The sequence below is a fragment of the Coptis chinensis genome, chromosome 4 (assembly GCF_015680905.1).
Source record: "Coptis chinensis isolate HL-2020 chromosome 4, ASM1568090v1, whole genome shotgun sequence".
Taxonomy (NCBI): Eukaryota; Viridiplantae; Streptophyta; class Magnoliopsida; order Ranunculales; family Ranunculaceae; genus Coptis; species Coptis chinensis.
In genome coordinates, this window is record NC_141459.1 from 76,488,073 (window position 1) to 76,503,153 (window position 15,081).

A 15,081-nucleotide genomic window follows, 5' to 3' on the forward strand; every position below is an offset into this window, starting at 1 on the left:
AATTTGAGATTTGTTGGTTCATGTAAGCCAAGAAAGTCTCATTCGTCCTATCCGTAATGGTTGGCGCAGGTTGTGCAACAGGTAGTAGTTCTCGATTATTGCTTAGAAGTTGTTGATTATAGTTGGGATCTGGATTAGCTGGAACAAGGCTGCGGTTGGTTTGATAATTAGCATTGGAATTATTTGGAAATTGACCTTGTTGGTATTGTTGATTATTTCCTTGGTGGTATGGAATAAAATTGTTGGTAGGGAGAACAAGTGGATTAGCGAAACCTAGAGGAGCCCCCATTTGTTGGTTATTTTGGCGCCAAGCGAAATTCGGATGTTGTCTCCACGGTGCATTGGGAATGTTGAATGCACATGCCTCCTCCGATTGTTGAGTAAGGGAAGCATATAACAAGGGACAATATGCATCAGGATGGTCAGGACTAAGACAAAAGGACACAAGGGGCAGTGTCAACGTTCATGACTGGTTTTGGTAGTTGATCGTTTACTTGAACTGCAAGGGCATCTACTTTTTTAGTTAGGGATTCTATCAAATTTTTTATTTCGGGATCGGGTTTTACCTCAAAAATAGATGTGGCCTTTGTAACATTGTCCTTTGATGACCTAGACGACTCAGTGTTACCCCAGTGTGTACCCTTTTCGCTTGTTTTCAATAAAAGTATAAGCTTAGAGCTCCTTTGTCCATGAAGCAACCGCCGATTCATTATATCAAGAGTTTCTTTTGATGATCGAAAAGACCATTAAAGAATGAGCGAACAAAGGACGACTTTTTCCGGTTGGTGATGAGGACATTCTAACGTAAGATTAGTAAAAACGACTCCATGCTTCTGTAAAGGATTCATGAGGATTTTGACGAAAGAATTGAATTTTCTCAAGCATTTCGCTTTTTTTTTCTCGAAAGTGTAAAACTGAAGCATGAAAGCCTAAACTAGTTTATTCCATGTGTCTATGGATTGTGATTGTTGTCCTGCAAGCCAGATTGACGCTTTTTCCGCTAAAGTGAATGGAAACAGTCGAAGCAAGAGTTGTTCCTTAGAGACTGTTGGATGATGAAATGTTGTTGCCACTTGTTGAAGCCTCACGAAGATGATTTATGCGGTTTTCGTGCTCCAAACCATGATATATTAGTAACAAACTGAAAACGTTTGGTGCGATAGAAAAATCACCGACAATGTCCTCAAGTTTGATGCAGGAAGAAGGTCCTTCCTGTAATGCAGTATAGAAGTCCGAGAGGGGCTTCTCTGCTGGTGGAGGATCGTCGGCCATAATGACAGAAGTTGATGGCGACGAAGGATTGTGATGAAGGTAATTAGCAGAAGAAGAACAATTTTTATGTGAGAACTTACGCAATTGCTTATCGTATTTTTTTCGACGATAGGTATGTTCAATTTCTTTAGTGGAACCAGACCTTAATCTCATGCAAGCAGAAGGAATTTAGTAGGACTCGAATTTTATTATTATCTTAAGCATTATATTTTAATAACATATGCCTAAGCTGCTGCTAACGTAGCAGTGAAGCTAGGAATACGTGTGCATAAACCAACAGCCAGGTCACAAGAGAGATATGAGGGAGGCTTTCCGTGCAAGCACGGTTCTAATTAAGTAACCTCAATCTTTCAAGTTTCCTAGACACCATTGGAATATGATTTAAGATTTATGGAATTAAAATTTATGCAAAGGTGGTATTAATTTTAATTTAATTTAATTTAATTTAATTTAATTTTTTTTTTTTTTTTTTTTTTTAATTTTTTTTTTTTAAGATTTATGCAAGGGTTAAAATACAAACATGCAAATACGATCTACTCATACAATACTAAGTGCAGTAGCATGTGAAGATACTCTACTCATACGTATAGCTATACGAATAGGGAAGCTTGTGTCATCGATAAATATTTCCATACGTACAGGCAAATATACATCAGTAATACGTATATGTACGCTAATTTGTAAATCTATATTACGTAAACGTATATCAACAGTAACAGGCAAATTTGAATCACTCATACGTATCTACATACATTAGCATACGAATACAGTATACATACGCAGAATAGACGACAAAACTAAACATGCAAAGTATTATACCTAAACTAAAATACGACTCTTGTATTGCATAATAAATCGATTTCGACAATACTCATTGAGATTGCGAATGTCCTATAGAGAGCAGCTTTACCCCGTAGGGTTTAGAAACAACTTACCCAACTCAGATTTTAACCCTCGTTGGAATGTTCTCCTCTTTCTTGACAAAATCGACTTATTAGACAATACCGTGTACGTAGACGTATAAAAATGTCAAACATGTAACAAAAAACATTTATACGTAGAAAGACATATACCCATGCAAAATAGTACCATTAATATGTAAATATACATTCATATGCAATTCATGTCCGTGTAATCGTATATAAATATTTACCGGTATACGAACTTGATTCATGCATAATTCTAGGCTAAAACGTAAATAATAATCCATAAATTTTTCCTAATACTATATACATGGCATACATGCAGAAAAAACATAAAAAACAAATTACAATAATACTGAAAATTGGAACCTGTAGCTTCCCGCGTTTTCGCCCTTGAAACAAACGTTTCAATTCGTCGACGAGATTAATCCCAAAGGATTATCAAATTTTTCAGGTACAGGGCCAGATATTTAGGCCTGGAAATGGATCAAGGTAGATCTGGAGATGTTGGTGGTTGAACAGGAGCAGCAATTAAGAAAAAGCACTCGCAGACGCGGTTCACACCTGCGCGCGCGACTACACACTCGCGCACACGTGTCAAGTAATCTACAGTGAGCTCAATTTTTTATGAGAGTCTTATAATCTCCTGAAGAGTTGTTTCCCAGTCCTAACTTTGGGTACCTGCAAGTGGAACGAAATTTTTTTTATCGAACAGGTCTATTGCAATGTTAAAATTCAAATTTGAACTAAAAAAACGCAATGAACGACAAGGAAAGGAATGAAGAGAATGGGGGTTCCCCCTTGATGCAACTTCCGATCTTTAGCACAAGTTCTATGCCTTTAGAACAGCAGCGGCGCCATTTGATATATGCTCTTTACTACTACTTAGAGTTTTGATCTCTAAGAATTGATGCAAAAGCACTCAAGGTTCCTTACTCACGATCTTCGTTTCGTAGAGTTGGAATAAAGATTCGAACTAAACTAAAGCTTAGAACAACTACAAATTGGAATTTGCAATTAAGGGAAACTAAGGAGTAAGGTCATAATATAAATGCTAGATTTTTCCTTCCTACATAAACATTAAGAAAACATTAACGTTGAAAACATTCACTTAATACCGAAATAGAGATTTGAAAGAGAAGGTGGAGAGTTAATCCTCCTCATGTGAAACTATCATTAGTGTTGATTTGAAAAAGGTTTTGATTCTTCCTAGACTCATAGACAAGTCCCTAACGGAAAAATAGATTTGATCCCTAGCATGCATGCTCATTAAAGAGCTCATACATGCTAGCAAGTGAAACCAAACAATGACTTATCTCTAAGCTCATTGCTTGATTCCTAACTAAACTCTACACCAACTACCATTTTGGGATAGGATGTAGAGTTAGTTGTTCTTCCTAAACCTACCAAACCAACAACAATTGGTTTACCCTCACATGAGTTGGATTAACTCCCCAAAAGGAAAGTTAGCTCATAATCCTTGGGACAAGGATTTATAAACTAAGAAAAATACAAAAGAGAGAGAGAGAGAGAGAGAGAGAGAGAGAGAGAGAGAGGAGAAAGATGAACAATCAAACTCACTTCTATTTATTTTCTAGAAGAAACAAGTGTTCCTCCATTAAAACTATTACAAGCTTTTTAATAAAAACTAAAAATCACTTCATTTCTTTCACTAAGGAACTAAAATAATGCCATGTGAGGAAAATAAGTCAAGGGAGTAAATGGAGTGTCCCCCACCCTTGTCTAATTTCTTCTCCATCTGAGAGAAATCTCATTTCCTCCTACGTGAATTATCAAACCACATTAATGAATTTTTATCCACCACATTAAAACAAAGTGACACCTTGCCTTTTTTTTCACTATTAACACCTAATCTAATTTATTACATGCAAGGTGTCAACTTTGCACCAATAATTTGTTATCTTTGTCTTGACATGCTCCATGATTGATGATTCATCCAATCTTGTGGCCCCGCATAGTGGGTCCATGTGCAGTCTAGTGGCGGTCCGGTATTTTGGGCAGTGTTACAATTTCCCGCCTATGCGTAGAGTTCATCGCCCTGATTGTCTGAGCATCTCTCGTGTCGCATTCGGAGTCCTGGTTCAAGAGGTAGGAGCTTTGGAAGTTTGATGCTTCTGTGTGGATTTGGGAGAATTCGTATATACGCCGTTCCTCGTGCTTTATTTCAAGTTTAACCAAAATTTCCATGTTTACTGCAAATACCTGCAAAAGTATGAAAACATATTTATTTCATGATTATTAAACACATAATTAACCAAATTTGTATGTCTCAATGGGGTTTCATAATACACTTTTGGGTGCTTATCACGCCTTAACTACTACTGTTAAACATATACTGTGTGGGAGCTTCAATATTCCACTTGCCATACCTATATATAATGCCTATATATAGGCCCTTTGGGAAAACCATTTCAAAAAAAAAAAAAAAAAAAAGATGAAAAACAGCTTTATGAGCGTTTGTAAGTCTCTCATTATGCCACTTCCTGTAGTTTATCAATTAACCGACACAAGGAGTTAGTTTTGAAAAAAAATTATCCAAACAAGTACACACAGATCATTTCATAGCTGACTGATAAAATAATTTTGATATTTAGTTGGAGCATCATCAACGCGTTGCTAAAAAAAATTGTGACACATAAGCTTTTCCTGTTATATACCAATGCATTTTTTTCAAATTTTTTGTTTCTATTCCAGACGGGAATACTTGTCCCGTCCTAATTTAAATTTGTTTTTTACATGGGTAAACTTGTCTCGTCCATTATTCCCTCCATTTCCTTGGCGCCAATTCATTTCTCTCCATTTTCTAAGTTATATGACAGTGAAACACCATTCATCCATATCTTTCTTCATCTCCCCTCATCAGTTTAATTTTTTATTCATAAATTTGTTATATTTTGTCATGAGTTTTAGTAGTAATAGTAACAATTGGTGCGAAAGAATAAGTGAACTGATTTTCGACGATGATGATGAAACTGCCACAATCGTTCAACAAATGCAAAGTGATATAGTTGCAGTGACGTCAATGATTCTGGCTATCAATACTTTTATCTATACCAAAATGGGGTTGATCTGTTGATGATATATAATACACTAACCACGATCGTGTTGGTGTACATGAACGGTTGGTGGCTAATTATTTTGCTGCTAGACCCAATTATAAAGCAGGTAAGTTTCGTCATAGGTTTCGCATGAGAAGACCACTTTTTCACCTTATATTGGAAGTTGTAACTAATTTTAAGCCTTCTTGTGATGCTCTTGGTTTGCCTGGGGTTTTGGGTTTGGTGAAGATGGCAGCTGCAATACAGATGCTTGCTTATGGCTGTCCAGCTGATTCAATGGATCACTGGATAAAACTTGTTGAGAGTATGGCTTGTGAATCACTTCATCATTTCTACAATGTAGTTGTCAACTGTTTTGAAGAACAATACCTGAAAAGCCCAACAGAAGAAGATGTAACATGCTTGCATACAATAGGTGAAGAACGTGGTTAGCCAGGTATGTTGGGTAGTTTAAACTGTAGGCATTGGGTATGGAAAAATTGTCCAACTGTGTGGCATGGAACTTATTTGGGTCATGCTAGAAAAGCGACTGTAATTTTGGAAGCAGTTGTATACCAAGAGCTATGATTTTGGCACACATACTTTGTAATGGTTGGATCGTGTAATGATCTTAATATGTTAGATAATTCTCATTTATTTGATAATTTAGTCGAAGGAACAACTCCAGCTTGTATTTATCAAGTTAATAACAATCCTTACAACATGGGCTACTACTTTGCTGATGGAATATATGGATCATGGGCTATACTGATTCAAACAATCTCATCTCCTGCTAGTCCCATGGATATTAACTTTGCAAAAGCGCAAGAATCAACTCGTAAAGATGTGGAACGTAATTTTGGTGTTTTATAGGCTAGATTTGCAATTGTTAGCAGGCCTGCTCGTCAGTGTGACAGAGGAGTTTTATCTCATATAATGAAGACATATATTATACTTCACAACATGCTTGTTAAGAATGAACGTAATGTACAACTTCCAAAATGGAAACCACCTTCAGATGAACAATTGCGGCATGAAGTTAAGATGCAGAGTAATATGAACACGATAACCATTACATTAAGTATTCGTTGTGGAGCTACTAATGAACAATTGAAGAATGATCCGGTTGAACATCATTTGGCACATTATGGTGCACGCCACAACCAAAGGAACAACTATTAAGTTTAATTTGTCTTAATTGTATTTTCTATTAAGTTTGTTTTTTAAGTGTGCTTTCATCAAGTTTGTTTTGTTTAAATTAGATTGTGATTTGTTGAATAAGATTGTTGTTAATTTGGTAGAAATTTGTGTGTTGTTTAAATTAAAATCAATACAACTTCAAATTAAAAATGTTACAACTAACAATCATTAGCTTCATATTCTTCACTAAATTTTTGGACCTGTTCAACAAATAGGGACCGTTTTTATATAATTTTATTCATTTTTTTTTATTATTATGTATCAAAAATCGTACTTCTAAAATATATTGAAACTCAGAAAGTAAATTAATTAATCAAAGTTCCAAGTGCCAATATTTTGTTAGACTAAATGGTTTTTTTTTTTTTTTTTTTTTTTTATATATATATATCAATAGGCCTTATAGTGTATATTAAGATATCCAAATTTTGGGTTATCTTTTAATTTTCATTTTTTTTAATGGGTTTTATGATAAATATTGGCTTAATTCTTAGCCTATTAGTATACTTATTTAGCACGTGGTCTTACTTTCACCACTTGTATCTCTAATTTCCACACGTGTATTCTCACTCTCATTTTTTTAAGAAAGCAAATGGGTTAACCTATCTCTCGAGTATCTATCTTCAGTTGACTTTAGCGATGAAGTAAATTCAGTCGCTCTTAAATGTACTTTTATTTTTCCCAATATCCCTTGAACTCGCTCTCGTTTTTTATAGTTTCCTAATTTTCTATCGCTAGTTCGTTGCCAAGTTCATGATAAGCTTACTGATGTACACGTAATGTGTAAAGTAAGGTTTTTCATTTGTCACGCAAAAGAAATCCAATGCTAAAATTTATAGGTTTTTCATCTCTTGATTGATTTCTAAAGCATTTGCATTGGGAATGGCTACGCGAAGAGTTAAATCTGTCAAAGTATTGACATATTATGAGGGGTTTACGACTGGTTTATCTGCTGGTGTCCTTGAGTATTTGTTTATTTTTCTACTATTAATTAATGTTGTATTCTCATACTTGGTAACAAAATTTGCTCATTTATGTCAATTGAAAATTCCATGTCTTTTGTGCTCACGGCTCGATCTTGTTTTTGGAAATGAAAACCCAGGATTTTATAGACATTTAATTTGTGGTGCTCATAAAACGAAGATCTCATCATTAGTTGTTCGTTGCCAAGCTCATGATAAGCTTGCTGCTGTACATAGAATGTGGGAAGCTTGCCTTTTTTCATCTATCACAAAAAAGAAATCCAATGCTGAAACTTATAGGTTGTTAGTGGGTAAATTGGGAATTGATCATGAAGGTTTTGTAGATAAGAAACGGCTACTTAAGCATCCTATGCTTTCTTCATTGAGTGAAAGTTTGTATACCATATAGCTATAGTGTATTTGGATATTTAAATCATATCATATTCTTAGTGTTTTTGATATACTGATTGTTTCTAGTTATTAGAGATATCTTTACATTTGATCGAAGAATGTTTTGGTTGAAGGTCTTCTTGTCAAATTTTAGTAAAGTTTTTTCACATGTCTTATATGTTTTATTTATTTATTTATTGTTTTATAGGTTCTCTTTGGAATTTATTGAATGGGTGCCATTAAATGAAATAATTTTTTGCAAGTATTTTTTTGCAAGTATTTGTTAAAAGACTTGCAAGTATTTGTAGTTAAGCTATAAACATGACACATTAGCCATTAATCAGTAGATTATATATATACTTTTCCTTCAATAAAAATTTCATTTATTCACGAAATCATGAACAATTTATAGTCTATACATGACTTGCATGAACTCTAAAAATCTTGAGTCAATATCTACTTACTTAACATAAGTTTCATTATGAAGTCAGTGCACGAAGCTTAGGCCACGCTTAATGAAATGATCCGAGAGAGTTAAAAATTTGATATACCTTCGCATATTCGTGAAAAGTAAGAGATGATTTTACAGGTGCAAACTTCTCTAACTACAACAGAATGCCACTAACTACAACAGAATGGCATACACTTTCAATAAAAGTAGGAAATGAAAACCAAAACCAACAATTAAGATTAATAACACTAAAAGCAATTTTTTGCAAGTACATTGAAGTCCAATGACTTCAAATATAATAATCTACTTTGATCATGTTGTCATCTATATTGATTATTATATAGCCCTTTCGGCTTTCTCCAATTGGATCTGTGCTAATCAATTATATACATCTCATTTTGTATTCTCCAATTTTATACCAACTAACTAAAACAGGAAGAAAAAAAAAACAAAGATAATAGGGTTAGGCAAACCCTCGCCTGCATTAAAACCTTATGTAAATCATTCGATTAGCTTTGTTTGTTACAATATCAATTAGACTTTTATCCAATGGAGGAATAGTACATACATGAGAACCTTTATGGAATGAGATAAGCTAACCATTACATCGGGTGCACCATTTACTTCTCGGCACACATGGTTGTAGTTGAGAGTTTGATCCCTGTAGATATTTTTATGGCTGCAAGCAAGTTTCTGCAATGCCATGGTGCGTCCTCTAAGCCCTTTGAGATTTTGAATTTTCTCTAAAGTGTTTGAAAAGACAGAGACTTTAATGATGATTTACTGCCCACATAGATATTAAGTCCTATCTCCATTGTTTTGAGTTCCTGGTACAATACTCATCTCTTTGACCCTCCTGTGTGTAAAAAATATCTTTTGCTCATGATTTATTGACATATTGACTGTGCACAATGTCGTTAGCGAAAAATCTCAAGTTCAACTGAAGATTGAAAAGTTGAGATGATCAAATCACTTAAAACATAAGCAATTTACTACAAAATGAAAATATTTCCTCCAATCAATAGATCTACAAAAAGGAATACCATACCTATAGAATCATAAAATAAAAATATGAAAAAGTCATATATAATCACTAATTATCGGGGGAAAAAATGTATATATAATCACTTAAATTAGTATCAAAGACGTATAGTTCTCCAATCTCATTGACCTACAAACATGCAAATTAATATTTAAAGAAAGTCACATTTAGCCTATTAAAAATGAATTACTCACCTGAAGGCCTCAAGTATATGTAAAGACCAACTCTTCTTTTATGTTTGAACTTTGCAGACAACCAAAGAACTTGCCCGATGGCATGGGCACTTGTCGAACGTTGCACTGCATTGCTTCAACTGAAAGGTGCACGTAGTTTTGTGCAATGAGCTATGCTGTGATAATAGTTATTGAAGTTCAGAAAGAAAAACAAACATACTAAACACTAACATAGTATAAAACAAATATCTAAAGGCAGCCCTATATATCACTCTTATGTTATGGTTGTTGAATTCATTGCTCTAAAAATCAATATGCAACCTTGCTACACACTTCTCAATGTTCCCCCTGAAGTGAATTGAATCTTCCCGAATCACCAAAGAATTTAATTAGTGAATGGTATGCATTGACACAAAATAGGTCCAGAAAAGACTTGGCATGCCGTGAGAACATTGAGAAGAGGGTAGACAGTGTAGAGCCTTTAACATTTAACAATGATGATGCAAGTGATACTAAAGCGTGATTAGTTCATATAAAAAATTTAAAGATCATAATGACATTCAATATGAATAGTACCTTAATAAATCAAGATTGTTCAAAGATCCATTTTCCCAAAGAATTCAGGAACTCCACTAATGGACTTATATTTGAAGTTCGTCAAAGACAAATATGAGGAATGTGGCCTGAACCAAAAAGAAAAAGTGAAGGAAAGAATACTAATGCCATTTTTATGTACCTTAATCAAACAATGTTTGGATAGCCATTTTGTTGAGATGTTATAGTGATCTATATACATACAATAGCCTTTACAATGTTATGCATGTGTTAATTCTTCACAGAGCCTGACATACCACTATAAACATTTCGATAATAAATATGTTCACGTCAGTAAGCAATTTACTAACCCATAACCATATCTAGCTTATAAATAAGCTTCAATTAAGAGTTCGGTTTAAACCCACATGTATTCCTTAACTACATCAGGTTCTTCACAACTTAAATAGTTTATTCTAATGATATTTGCGAATATCTGGTATGAATATAATATTCTTTATCCCAGGAACTTTATAAATGGATACTGCTTGAGATTATCCACAAAGTGAATTAAGAGGCAACACTGAAGTACGTAGTACAAAGTTTAAAATCCTCGTGGAGATGAAGTGTGAGAATCCAATATTCCATTATGTGCTCTCTTTTTGGATGCATAACATCCATCTCCCATTCAATCCTGCTAGTGGACGTTCTCCATCTCACTTACATGTTGTGCATGATTAAGGAAGGGTAAGCAGTAACTAAACTAACATTAAAATTGATTTTTTTAATTAAACAATTAAATCAATTCAACCGACACATAGATCAAAACCATGATAAACAATAAATTCATAAGAACAAAACTTGCATGAAAATGAAGCTTATATCGAAGAGACTCTTTTTACATTTTTATTTGATAAGATTGGTCATGATTATCACCATTTTATCAAATTGTGTAACATACTATAAAAGCACCCTATATAAGGATCCCCTTCTTACAACTACAACACCTTTGGCCAAGTAGGTTAACCAAAAACATTGTGAATTTGAGATACAACGGTCATAAGTTAATTTCACTCTCAATGAAGTAAAACCATTAAACCTTAAAAATGACTCAGTTGTGTTTTATCTTTAATTTCCTTGGGTAATTAAGTTAGTAACATCCAAAATATTGAACCACTTCAAAATATGGTTTTGTCAATACTCACTTCCAGATATAGAAGGTGAGACCATTTGTAAGAAGGTTCATAAAAACCATATATCGATATTTCATTTATTATACATGATAAATGTAGAATGCTTACATTTGTAATGGCCTGGTACGATTGCAAATATGATTTCCATCAGTTTGAACTGCTCCAAAAAATTATGCAACCACAATAACAAACAATAGGAATCAACACTTATAATTTGAGTTACAAATATATTCATCAGATAACAAAATTCTTATTTCATGCAGAAGCATCCCATTATAGTGTTACATTATATTGTAAAAAAAATGTGTTAGTAACAATTAGATGCATGCATGTGCATGGAAACACTTAATAACTAACATTATATTCATATAATATATCAAAGCCAATAGATGATCATCATCTACATATTAGATAATCATATTCATGGCACAATGTTTCCATACACACGTGGTTAAGAAAAAGATTATATGAGTAGAGAATCCTCATATTCGACCTTTCATCGATTTTATTTTTTATTTTTTATTTTAAAATAAAAAGAATATAGAGATTAGTCAACATTTTATACACTTAACACTGCAACTTAAGTGTATATAAAGAGAAGACAAAATGGAGATTACCCATGCCGCCGATTGCATAAGCCGTGTGATCTCTATGGCGATGAAGAAGATAACTACAGTGACTCCAAAATCCTATTCAACCAAAAATTCCAGCAATCAAATATAATCAACAACTTATTCCATATATATAAAAAAAAAAAAAAAAAAAAAAAAAAAATCACTGAAAAGTGAGTGACAACGGTCATAATCAACATCGAAAGTTGAACAAAATTTTGTCAACCTTTTATGTAATACTTGATGTGTGTTTTATAGATGTGCCCAGATGTTTAGATATTTACAATACAGTTCAAGCTACGAAAAACTAACTCAGTTATTACCTCTTTTCAGAAACAGTGTTTAATTCAGATTCAGAACGAAGAAACTGAAACCAAGAAATTTGTTACAGCCCACCCTTAAAAAAAAGACCAAACACATAATCAATACTAAAATCAGCCACCAATGTTGATACTTGCAACCTATAGCAAGAAATAAAGTTATAGACAGTACAATTGTCTAGCTTAAACATGAATATCATTATCCGAAAATGAATCTGCTCAACTATGTTATAGTTTTTGTGCTCAATGAGACGCATAACTTCCCCAAATGACGAAGACCATACTTAGCATATCTAAACAGCTAAACCATATCTAATTCTATAGTGATATGATATGTTTGATGAAAGCACTACCCGAAGATAATCTCATTCTACCTATGCTAAAATCAAGTTTGATGCTTTCATCATTTTTACAAAATAGTAAAACAATCCAAAATCAACCAAAAGTAGCATTCCAATGTTTCGTAACACTATTAAATGTAATTTACAAAGACTGAAAGGCAGTCCAATTGCTACATTAAGTTATAGTAACTCATCACTATAAGGCGTAGGGTAAAAATATAGGCCAAGTGGGACTAAGAGGCACCCAAGTGTTGCTCTACTTGATAAAAAAAAACTCATGGAGATAAATGAAAAGTAGAACCACTTCTCACTTGCACAGTGGTCAATGCAGGAGAAAGTGTGTCTTTATGCTTCTGATGAATTCTCACAATGGCTCGTCAATCTTAATATATGCCATATAGAACCTTGATAGGATATGATACCATGAGGAAAGGCTACTTGAACTGGAAAGAAGAGATCCATGTCATTTTTATTTCCACACAGAGTGACCATAAGATATGTGTCAAGCAAAACTAGAGAAGGCCCAAGGGTATTGATTCTCGGGTCAGAAGAAAGTTCAAGGGGGTTACCTTAATGCCCAACATTGGTTATGGATCAGATAAGAAGACTCGCCATTACTTACCAAATGGCTTAAAGAAATATTTGGTGCACAATATCTCAGACCTCTAGATCGTGATAATGCACAATAGGACTTATTGTGCTGAGATTGCACACAATCGGCACTCTAGACATAATCACACAATGCAGTAATGCGCATTATAGATGCCATTTCATTTTTTATAAACTAACTTATATATTGATTAATTCACAATGCATATCTCATTTTCAAAGTTGGTGTTAATGTAGGCAAGTAGATATGAAACTGAAAGGGGCCTTCAATTAGGGAAGAAATCAGTTAAGAGTAGGCATGGTAGCCGAAAGAAGCAAGGAACTAATGGGGTCAAAAGAGAAACACCACAAATTCCAGGAGAAGTGGAGCGATTTTAAAACGTTCCAAATCTGAGGCATTAAAAGCCCTATCCTCATCAGCTTTAAGCAACCTTTTTGCATTTCCTGCTGAGATCCCAAGGCTCAAAGTTTGGCCGACAACAAACAACCAAAAAAATGCTGGAAAAACAAAGAAAAGAAAGACCACCTAAATGATGCCCATTTCACGGCTTGCTATGAGGCCTGCATGCAGTCTTAAATAAATATTTAATACATGTTCTCTTGAGAATCTCATTGCCAAGTCTTCAAGTTTTGTAATCAAACTGAATTTTAAATTAAATCTTCCAATGAAAATAGTACACCATCCACACAATGTATCTACCAAACACTATTAGGGTACTACATATTCATCATATTTATCACCATCCAGTTAGTACAGAGTTTTAATAATAGTTCAACATTTGACAAAACATCTTTGCCTTCCTTGAAAAAAGCACGAAGAAAAATATGCCTACAACTTATAAGCGTAATCCTCCATTCCTTCAAAGTTTTTCTAGCTACCTTCCACATCCATTGTAAGCTCTATGCAATATTTCTCCTAGAAAGCAAGCATTATAGCCAGTGAATGAATTCCTACCATACTTTATACCATATGTTTTTTGGTAGCCATTAAAATAGGTAAGACATATGCAATAAAAAAAAAATACTCAATCCATAAACATGCACACGGTGCCCTACTAACCTAAACGCAGTAACAATTTTATGAGTCACATATTTTGAATACAAAGTAACAATTAAAATAGGGTATGAAACAAACTCATAAATTGTTGAGCCGAAACTAAGAAGATAAAAAAGGAACATAACAACTAACAAAAAATAAGATAAAAAAAGATGCTCGAAAGAGCAAACCCAAGGGACACTTTTAACCTCTAAATATTGAGCTTGGCCTTTATCCTAATTTTTTCTAACAACTATTAAGCAAAGTGCAAACACATTGCCATGCATGTCTTTCAAACTATGAAATGAAATATGTGGATGTGTTCTCAAATTACGGGCCGCATGACACAAAAATTCAAAATGGTTGATGTGGGTATATAACCTAGATGAATGAAGAAACAAATGAAGTTCAGAGGAAGCCACATACAAATAATAGAAATTAAACCTTAGTGGCTAATTACAACCTCACGTAGCCACGTACAACCTCGTGTGGCTAATTAATACTATTTATCCAACCAAGTTAGTGTTCATTAGTGGTTGTGTTCACTGTGGCAGCACAACTCCCACGAATGAAAAAAAAAGGTATCAATAACGGAAATACAAATAAACTCGCACATGAATCACAAATCAATTGTCGCGTAGGTGTGCACTTATTGCTACCCTTTGCAACCAGGTTGTGTTTCCTCTAGAGATGCATTTTTTTAGGGTTAGAAATCCTTCATATGGGTAGCAAAATTTGAATAAATCTCAACTCATCTTTATAGATGCTCTTATCTAGTCAGTCCTAAATCAACTCAAAAAGTTTTCTTAATTCACATATCATAATGTAATCTTAATTGAAGAAATAACATGTTATTATAGCACGAATAGTATACATGCCTGAGCATATTCCGCAATTCAATTGCGAAATTGATATCATACCCACTCTCAATGAATTTCAACTACTATTTGTTGTTCCATAATGACTAT

At 33.9% G+C, this 15,081-nt stretch overlaps 1 protein-coding gene across 1 annotated transcript; it reads left to right on the forward strand.

The window, feature by feature from the left end:
- The first annotated feature begins 5,404 nt into the window (after positions 1-5,404).
- Positions 5,405-6,127, forward strand: LOC147504866 (uncharacterized). Its single transcript, XM_086605385.1, has 2 exons — positions 5,405-5,702; positions 5,925-6,127. The coding sequence occupies exons 1-2, from the start codon at positions 5,405-5,407 to the stop codon at positions 6,125-6,127; spliced, it is 501 nt and encodes a 166-aa protein (XP_086461511.1).
- Positions 6,128-15,081: the final 8,954 nt, after the last annotated feature.